This window comes from Apteryx mantelli, chromosome 15 (assembly GCF_036417845.1).
Source record: "Apteryx mantelli isolate bAptMan1 chromosome 15, bAptMan1.hap1, whole genome shotgun sequence".
Lineage (NCBI taxonomy): Eukaryota > Metazoa > Chordata > Aves > Apterygiformes > Apterygidae > Apteryx > Apteryx mantelli.
Window position 1 is genome coordinate 13,188,385 of NC_089992.1, and position 9,934 is coordinate 13,198,318.

Here is a 9,934-nt window from a genome sequence, read left to right on the forward strand (position 1 = left end):
TAATTATATATAGACTTTAACAAACTGAACAGCTTGTAGGAGGAGTTTCACCAGTTCAGTCATTTGACTTCACGCTTCCTTATCCAGTCTAAGATGATGGTGGTGTTATAGGTGAAGGGATGTGCTAGAAGAAGCAGGTCATGGCTGGTCTCTACACTGTTCAGATATTTGCAGTTCGGTTGAAAGTACGTGTGTGTGTGTCTGTGTGTGCAAATGTGTTTCATTCAAAATACCAAGAGATGCTCAACATTCTTGTGAAATGTCCTCACACCATCAATACCCCGAGCCAAATGTCATGTGTACTCTCTGTTTATATGTACGGGCCAAAGAGCTTGCTTTTACATCCACAAATGCGGGCGAATCAGGAGCCTGTTAGGGAGTTCCCGTTTGGTGTTCGGTGCATGGCGCTCTGCTTAACAGGGGAAGGCAGCAAAGTGCTTTTGCCCGGAAAAGTGAGGACCTTTGATTTTGGGCATAGTGGCTGCTGGGACTGTAAACTGCATTTATTCGAAGTGTTTCAAAGCTCTCTGTGGTTGGTGCTGGATAAGAGCACTTGTCTCAGAGGTAACGTAGACATTCCCTTGCTTTCCAAATTATAATATTTTAGCTGAAGTGTTACCATTTTGCCACTGCAGTGTAACATACGTTTGTTATAAACATGTGCTCCCAAAACAGTCGCATTACATATGGGACTCATGTAGAAGCTCAGCTACCTTCGCTCAGAGGCAAGGGGTGATGCTGCTTCTCCAGCACCCTCTTGCTGCACCCGGCTGTGCAGAAGCACTGTTTCTCCCACCTAAATGCCGTGCCGCCCCCACAGACCGCGCTATCTTCCACACATCGTGGTTCACTTTAGCTTGTTATTCCTCGTGACAGAGAGGAGGAGGGCCTGCCTTTGCTGTGTGCAGGAGACTGGCAACAGGCTCTGAACACACGCAGCCATCATTCGTGAGGCAGCAGGACTCACACATAGAAACTTTCAGCATGTCTCACGCTCCTGTTACCCACGCAGCGACAGTGACAAAGACTTTATTTTTTTTCTGACAAGTCTTTATGCAGCTAGACCAAGAGTGGGTTTGACAGGTGATATTACAGAACCTCCTTTAAAAACGATTTTATTAATAATGTAAGAACTGGGTAAGAAATCCATACGCCTTTGTGCATATGAAACGTTCTCTGACAAAGACAGCTAACATCATTTGTTCTTGTGCAGGATCAGCAAGAGCTGGAACCACCAATCAGTCTCGCCAGCTGGGATATTGAGAAAGCAGCAGTCTTCTCCATCAACATCTCAGAGCTCAGTAATAAAGACCGCATCCTGGAACTGCTTCCAGCCCTCACAACACTGACAAACCATAACCGATATTTAATTGACTCTGGAAATGAAGATGGTTTCTTTAGAATCAATAAGAAGGACGGGATAAGTTACCTTCATTTCACAAAGAAGAAGCCAGTGCCTGGAAACTATTCATTACAAATCAGTAGTATTCCACTCTATAAAAAGAAGGAACTTAACCAGCTTGAAGAGAAACATGACAAAGACTACCTCAGTGGTGAGCTGGGAGATAACCTGAAAATGAAAATTCAGATATTGCTTCATTAATTCATCAACCAAAGACCAAATAATTAAACCAAAGATAGATAGGTAGGACTGAATATTCCTCCCAATCAGATTCTCCATATCATAGGTACAATCTTACGTGAGTACATTGGTATGAACGAGCACTATTATATTATTACATAAACAAGGTACAGGATGAATACCCTAGCTCAAACAACCACTTTCTCAGGCTTTTAAGTGTAGCTGAGCTACCTTGATATGCTGAATCTTGAAAACTGGGACTTTTATCATTGGAAGTTGGCCACTGATGCTGAGACACGTCATCATTTCAGCAGAGGTACAAGAATGTGCTTTCAACTGATGGACAGCTCTATTTTTGTAATTCTTAAACTTCGCTTCTCCAACTACAACTTACTAGGTCAGCCATCTATGATATCCATTTGGTGCTAGTAAATTTTCAACCTAGATTTATAAATGCACTGTAATATTTACACAACTTAGAAGCCAAAATTGCCATTATTCAGTCTAAATACTTCAATCAACCAAAGTTAGCTCAGTAGTTTATCTCAGTTATGCCTATAATACATTACATGTAAATTAAGTGTGTGTATACTGTAATCATGCTATTTTTATCAATGAAGCATTTGTAAACTAGATTAATAATACCCTTAATGTGAGGGTTTGTAATGGTGCTTATAAGACCAACTACTTGTTAACTGTATACACAAACCTGATGATAAAGTTTCTGTGACTTACCAAAATGCACTGAGGTCAGTAGGGACCATTAAACATTCTCAAAAGTCAGATGACAATCAGTGCCATCCTACACCATGACATTATGTAACGTGTCAAGAGTACCCATAATCATTCATATCAAGAAGGGTTCAATGTCATAAATGTCACAATAAAACAGTTTTTTTTTTTAGTTTATTCTGTGGCCTTGTGTTCTTGCTAAAAGTATGATAGACTGAATTCTTATGCTTCATGCATTTCTGGTAGGAAAGGTGTTGTATATCTGTGTGCACAGCTGATTTCTTCTTGAAGGTATGCTGCTGCCATTTGTTCATTCTTCGTGCAAAGAAAGGAAGAAATACAGAAACCTTCACAAATCTAAACAGCAGTGGAATTTTATAAAATTATTGCGTGGCTCCAAAAAAGCAAGTTAAAACCTTTCCAATGACTTGACCTAAATAATCCTGTCAATCAGTAACTTTGATAGCCAAAACAGGCAAAACTGGATGTTAAATCATTATTCAGAAAACATGTTTATTTCATTTGAGAAGTCTTTTTTTGCTAGAACTGCCTTGTTTAAAATACTCTATTCTTTACCTCCACTTCAGCAGCTACTGTTGAATAATCTAAGACTGCTTACAAAGCAATAATCCAATACTGAAAGAAAGTAATCACAGGTTGTAGTTGGGTTTAATATAAAAGGAATTGTATGAAGATGCCAGTGTTCTTTTATACGTAAGTGCCTTGGTATATCTTTCAGCAGAAGAGCATCCTACTGAGATGTGATGCTATAAAACCTAAAAGAAAAGGGAGCAAGCTGTGTCACTGAAACTGCCGATTGGATAGCATTGTAGTTGATAGAGGAAACAAATATTGAGCTATAATAGCTTTGGAAGGGAAATGTACTGTAATAATTCACCCCCAGCTGTATTCTTTTCTGTAACTAGATTTCAGCTCAAGGATTTCTTCTGCACAACAAATCTAACTGTATACAAAGGAGCTGGGGCACAGGGTCGCTTTGATATTTTTAATAGACCATGTCTGGATTTTATTTATTAGTATGCCAAAATCGTGAACAGTGTATTTTCCCCACATGTTGGATAACTACAGCAAAATATAATCAGCGCTTTACAGTTGTAAATGCCAGTCTAATTTCAACAAGTTGGGAATGTTTTTAATGCCAGGTGGCAGTGTGTAAGATTGTATTGTTTATGGTTAAGTGTATGGATTGGGTATTTTTTCTCCAGCCTGTAAGCATCAAGAGGAACTGAGAAGAATGATTTCAGAAAGAGTTATCAGGATACTGTCAAGTATAGTTGGTTTAAGATTTAAGCCGCTGTATAATACCTTATCATGCCAAAACCTGCTTGATTGTGTTCCAGCAGCTCCAGTGTTGTCTGCACAGTTCTGCAAATCATCTTTGTTAAGCTGCAGAAACAAGAAAGATGGGTTGGAGTGTTGTTATTTTTTAAGTTCTACAAAGGGAAGACCATTTTAAAGTAGTTCTATGTCTTCCATCAACCAAAGACAATTTTGAAAAATTCCAATGTTGTGCTAGAAAATCTTGACAACATCTTTAGTGCTTTCAAAATGGAAGGCCCAATCTTGATGTACAGATCTGCACATAAAAAAAAATTCTTATGCAACTATTCATCTGTCTCTTTGCAGCAGTGAGCCTTAGCTGGGATGTCATTTATGCCTGCCAGTTTTAGTTACCATATGTATATAATTATTTGCATTAGTTTGAATTTTTGAAGTTTTCCTAGATTCTCCACGAAGCACAAAGGTTGCATGATAACATTGCATGAGACCAGCAGTTAAAAAGTGGTTTGTTACCTACAAGTGTGATTTAAACAAAATAATTTCCTGCATTTGGTTTGACAGTGGGATTCAAGAGAGACTCTAAGCCCTAGGTAGACTGAAGCAGAGGTCTTTTTGAATGTGTATGCTTTTGCAATTTAAGGCTGTTTTTCAAATTCAAGGAAATGGTGAAAACTTTAGTTATTTGAAATAATCATGTGCCTTCCCTCAGTTGTGGTTGTGCATATGATTCAGCATATATGCATACATGCAGTAAGTATAATTTTTGGTTAACATGGAGTTTAACAAAGATGGCTTGTTACTGTACGTATGAAATCATTTTCTTGTTGGGTGTTATAACGGTATCTTGTAAACTTGACAGCTGATGTGTATTTTGGCAGAACATGACTGTTTCCACAGTCTCCCTTTTAAGCTGGCTTTCAAAGAACCCGAAGTATTTGCTTTCTTAAAACAGGTCCCAAGCTAACCTCTAGGGTCACACGCAGGTTTTCTGTCAGATAAATATTCTACGCTGTGATTTATGTTCAACTTTGTGCTTTGGAAGATCTAATCTAGGCAAGATTCCTCAGCACAGACAGGCCTTGGGAACAAGATGTCATGACCGTTGCCTAGCAGCTGCCTACATCTTCCTGCGACCAAGCGTGGGGACCGCCGGTCTCTGTTGGCAGAACCATGACAGGTAAGTGTGATACAAGGCAGTTTGCATCAAACCAGCTGCTCTAGGCCAGGCCAGGTGGTGGGAGCACTGACATTTCAAAAGTATTCTCACGTCTTTTAAAAAGTAATATTTGCTACAAAGGAATTTTTAGGTTCCCACTTTAAACTTATGCTGTTCTAGAATCATTCAAACCTCGCAATGTTCTACAGATCTGACTGCCTCTACCGCAGTGGGTGTGCTCTGAGCAAGGTTAACGTGCTCATACTGTGGCCCAGTGCTGCTACGTTCTAACTGGGTATGAGATGAGAGGCAAAAAGCTATTCTTTTTCTCAACTACACTTTTGTGACAAGAAAAGCCTGTATGTTGAATTACAGCGTGGAGGTCAGAGCTCAGCAGCTAACCAGGACAGGGCTGCCTGCATGGCTGCAAAAGCTGGTTACCGATGTCCATGACTACGTGCCCAATAGCACAAGAGATAATGGGGCATGTTCAGAAAACTGGAGAGTCTGATCGCCGTTTCTAGCCTACTTCACCCACTCTCTGGAGCAAGACTTTAACCTTTGTCTCTTTTGGCTGGCTTCATGCTTTCAGAAGTGGCGAGCACTTAAGGCGAGAATATGATGGACAGAACATAGTAAATCCAGGTTGGCAGTGTCCTGCCAGAGTATTCTCCCAGAGTCAGCCCTCGTATTGTCACAATCTCCGCAGAATAATGCTCAACTAAAACTATACTCAGAAAATCTCAGGGCTTCTAGTTGTTGACTGTGGATTGAGCATGTTAGACGCCTGGGGAAGCCAGTACAGCTCCTGCCTGAGCTACAGCTTCTGTCAAGGTGGAGCTCTGTTTTGGACATTGCATGCCTCAACATCACAGATCCTGGGCATCAAATATTAACATACAGAATCACATTGACTTGGGATGCTGTGAAAACTCAGAGGAAAGAATGGTTTCAAAGAGAATGAGCAGCCAGCTGTAGTTGGGGCCAAAATATGACATTTACACTACTGTAAATCCAGCATAATTCCAGTGATTGCTTTAGTAACAGAAGAAGCGGGGGGAATGTTGCAGTTGTTCAGTGGCCCAAAATACCCCCAAGCATGTGGCTTTTGTTTCACTTGGAGACACTTGTCCTGAGTGCCAGGCAAAGCGCATTGCTTTCTTCCACAAGCTCCAGCAGCTGGAGAACATCCCCAAGGATGTGGCCAAACGGCAGTGGCTTTCTAGGCAGATGGCAGTTACTGAAGGTGCCAGGAAGGACATGTGCAGCCAGCTCCAGGTCTCTGCGCAAGCTCCTTTGGCCTGTTTGCTGCTGCAGGTGTTCAGCAGACTCCTCTCAAAGTCCCTTTGCACGGTTCGGGCACATTGCTCATCATGTGTACGGCCCAGGGCGAAGCCGAGTGCCCGGAGGTGGGCATGGACAGAAATGAGAGGGGGCATTGTGGTGTATTCGTTAAGAAACAAGGACGCTTTATGGTCGAATGGAGCTGGAGGGGTTACTGGCATCCTCTGCTGCTGCCTTCTTGTCCCAAATGACTCAGAGCACCCCGGAGTGCCATTGCTCAGAGAGGCTAGAAGCAAGGCCTGGTTTCTCGAGCAGGTCACTTGCCTTGCCTTGCGTGTAGATGAGGACCATCTTCCTGTGCAGACAAAGTTATGATAATGCTCATGACTTCAGCACTGACGAATTCTAATGATCTACTTTTGCTGTCTTTAAACCTTGCCAAATTTTCTACACCCTGGTAATAAATGCTGTTGAGGAATATGGCACCCAAGCCAGTTCCTCAGTAATGAGCTTCCCATTGATTTCAGTGGAGCAACAAAGGCCAGAGAGGTCACTTGAGTGTTTGGTTTTGTACTTCAGATTCTCTCTTCCATTTCGAAATTATTTTTCTGTGGTGCTGCTCAGGCTGGAAGCAACTGCAGAGGCATCCAGCTGAACTGGACAGCAAGAGGTGTATGGGCGAAGGAGGTTTGAGCCCTGGGTTAGCACTGGCTTGCCCAGTCTGTGCTCTCGCAGCGCTTGTTGCGGTTGCAGCGTGTGGTTGCTGTGGTTGCATGGCTGTGACGTCCTGCCCCTGGTAGCACCATGCCCTACCAGGGGGCAGAGGAGCTGGGCTGGGCCTTGCCTTGAATTTGCAGGGAAGAAAATTAATTCCTGAAAAGCTACAAGTGACTTTTGTTAGTATACGACTGAGTCCTAAACCTGCTTGGATACACGCTCATGTGTATACAACAGTGTGTATTTTTAATTTTAAAAAGTCCAGAAGGATAACTATTCCCCACTGCTTCCTGGTTAAAGTAATACTGTGTTAAGCCTTTGCTAAGTACCAAGAAAATCCATTCCTCCTTCACTCTTGCACGCTGGATTCTTTCATCCTGCCCAGAAGCGAGCAGAGTCCAGCACTCAAATCTGTCTCAGCACCCAAGTTAACATCTGCTTAGTGTGTTTGTTTATGAGCTTCTCTATGGCTCCCAGGACTGTAGGGTGCAAGCGCCTCGCAGACATGAGCGTTCATCCTCGCTACACCCCTATGAGGTAGGGATGTGTTCGTCATCCTCGTTTTACAGAGCAGGAACAGAGAAACAGATGTTTTGATTCAGGAGAGCACGTATGCAAGCGCTTTCCTGCCTGGAGCAGGACTAAAGTGCCGAAGAGTTTCCTGAGCAGAGGGCAAAGAGGCGCGTGGCCCCGTCTGCCAGGAAGGCCCTCAGCCTCGGCCCTTGGCACTGGCAGGCGCGAGGCTGTACCGCCACAGGGACCTGTCCCTCTCGGACAAAAGCTGTCCCGTCCCCAGCCTGGCAGCCTCGGCAGCGAGCGGTTCCCTGTGCTCGTCTGCTGCAATCACTGCAGCTCGGGTTAAAGAAGTAAAATAACAAAATAGTGTAACCGTGTCAGTACCCGGTAGTATCCTGCTGGAAAAAAGCTGCTGGGTAAGTGCGCAGGTCAGCAGACTGCCTGGAGGTAATCAAAAGTGACAGTGCTGATGAGCAGGACCTTGGCTCAGCCAGCTTCCCAGCTTGTCTCAGACTGCTTCATGAGTGCAGCCAGGGAAACAGCACTTCCACGCAGTTTTCTTTGGAGGTGGACTCTTTATTCCTATCATTCCATTACGAGGTTCTTCAGGGTGATTTTGGTTTTTCTGTGACAACCCAGGAGATTTTTTTTTTTTTTTAAATAGGCCATGTGGGATTGAGGTTTGGTTGTAGATATATTTCAGTGTATTATTCAGATTGTAAGTGCAGACAGGTGGGAAAGTTGTCTGGAATTTTTCACTTTGTAATCTTGTGCATGTGCTTGTAGCTCTGTATAAATGTGTTGTTGCTGTAATCATAATAAATACTAGGGCTGTGAGAAACATTTATAACCAAACCCAAACCAGGTGAAACTCCCCTGGTTTTGGATTTTATTACAAAGTCAAGGCTCAGGCCAGGTTTGTCAAGGTTCATGAACCTCTCACTGAAGCTGGGCTCAGTTTCAGGCAAACCTGGGCCAACTTTCAGGCAAATCTGGGCCAAGTTTTGAGTAAATTTGGAACAAATTTTAGGCGAATAGGAGATGATTTACGGTTTTAGGTTGAAACCATGCAAACCTTGGAGGCCTTGCTTGGTTTCAACCTGAAACCAGAAAACCTTGGCATTTTGGCTGAGTTTCACTTTGATTTTGAATTTTGATCCTAAAAGCAAAATAACCAGGGCAAAGAGGTAAATCTCATGAGCAAATGAAACAGAAGCAGGTTCATGAAGTGAGAGCCCCAGCCCTGCACCACACTGAACACAAACGTGATGCTCCAACCGGGAGCAGGGTGTAGTCCCCACACTTCAGCTGATGTTGTGCTTGTCTGACCGGCAATTGGAGTCTTGCATGGTTTGTGTTGTGCCAGTAAACACCCCAATTAATTAAGTCTTCATCAGGCTTTTAATCTGAAGTTCCATGTGCAATTTCCAAGCCTGATCCTGGAGTGCACTGACTTTAGGTTTGACTTATGCAAGAAGTTCATATTACATGTTTTCATTTTGAGGGGTGAACTCAGCTAAGACATCTGCACACTGGTAACAAGACCCATGGTCCTCATCCCCCCATTGCATTAAAACATGGCTTGCATCCAAGTGCATGGTGGAGAAATGGACTATTTACCTGTCCCTTTACTGCACTACTCCAATTCAGAGCAATGTGACACCAGTTCTCAGCCCATCTGCTGCCTCCAGTCTAGAAATGACCAACAGTATTATAAGTCTTGGCTTGCCAATGCTGCCAGCCTTGCAGCTACCTTTAAGATGGAAAAGAGCTTAAAAGAATTTCTCTTCTTTAGATTCATTCAGGCACTTTAAAATGATCTGGAGACATAAACTTGTCTTTTTAAATAAAAAATATATCATCATTAAACTCCTTGATCATGAGCTTCTTTTTGCGCCAAATGTAAACTGTAGATGGAAAATATTTGAGCAGGAACTGGCTTCAAATATCAGGCATGATATGAACAGCTGAACTAGGAATATAAATGTTGAGTCCAGAGAAGAAGGTGATAGCACAAGTTACTGCTGCTTTGAGAAACATGTGATACAGGGGTGGACAGGAAATGAGAAGCAAGGTGCCAATGCAAAGCAGACTAGGAATATGAAGAGAACCGCACTGTCAATCTATATTCACATCAGTGCAAAGCTAAAACAACAGGAAACTAGGATAAAGGAATAAAGGAATGAGCCATTAGGCAGTGCTGGCTCTGCTGGCAAAGAGTTTGACGTGAATCAACAGTCATCTGCCCTCACAAGTAGCCAGCTTCATGGAGCTGTGAGGTTTAATGTGAAGCCTTCCCCCATCATCCAACGCTCCTGAGCCAACAAGCACTTGAAGCATGATTGTAAAGCTATACACAGGATTTTTTGTACCATGTCTGCCCTAATATAGATCGAGTGAGGAGAGAGGAGAGGCCAGCCTGGTTGGTGGCTGGAACATGGGACTGAGTGTGGAGTTCGCTTCCTGCCTGGCTTCGTGCCCTGGCAACAGCATGGATGTCACTGGCCTAGTTTCTCCACTGGTAAAAGAGAGATGAGGATACTTCCCTGGCTTTGTACTCCTTAGGCAAAGAGCACTGTAAGGACTGTGGTTAAAGCTTCCAGAGACTTGATGAATAAGGAACATGGGTTCTCAAGCTTTGGTAG

General features: G+C 43.0%; 1 protein-coding gene across 1 annotated transcript in view; it reads left to right on the forward strand.

The window, feature by feature from the left end:
- FBN1 (fibrillin 1) overlaps positions 1 to 2,491 on the forward strand; it is a 164,425-nt gene extending 161,934 nt beyond the window's left edge. Inside the window, exon 65 of the mRNA XM_067305931.1 lies at positions 1,214 to 2,491. Coding sequence (XP_067162032.1) covers positions 1,214 to 1,603 — 390 coding nt within the window. The 3' untranslated portion in view covers positions 1,604 to 2,491. The remainder of the gene's footprint in view (positions 1 to 1,213) is intronic.
- The last annotated feature ends 7,443 nt before the right edge of the window (positions 2,492 to 9,934 follow it).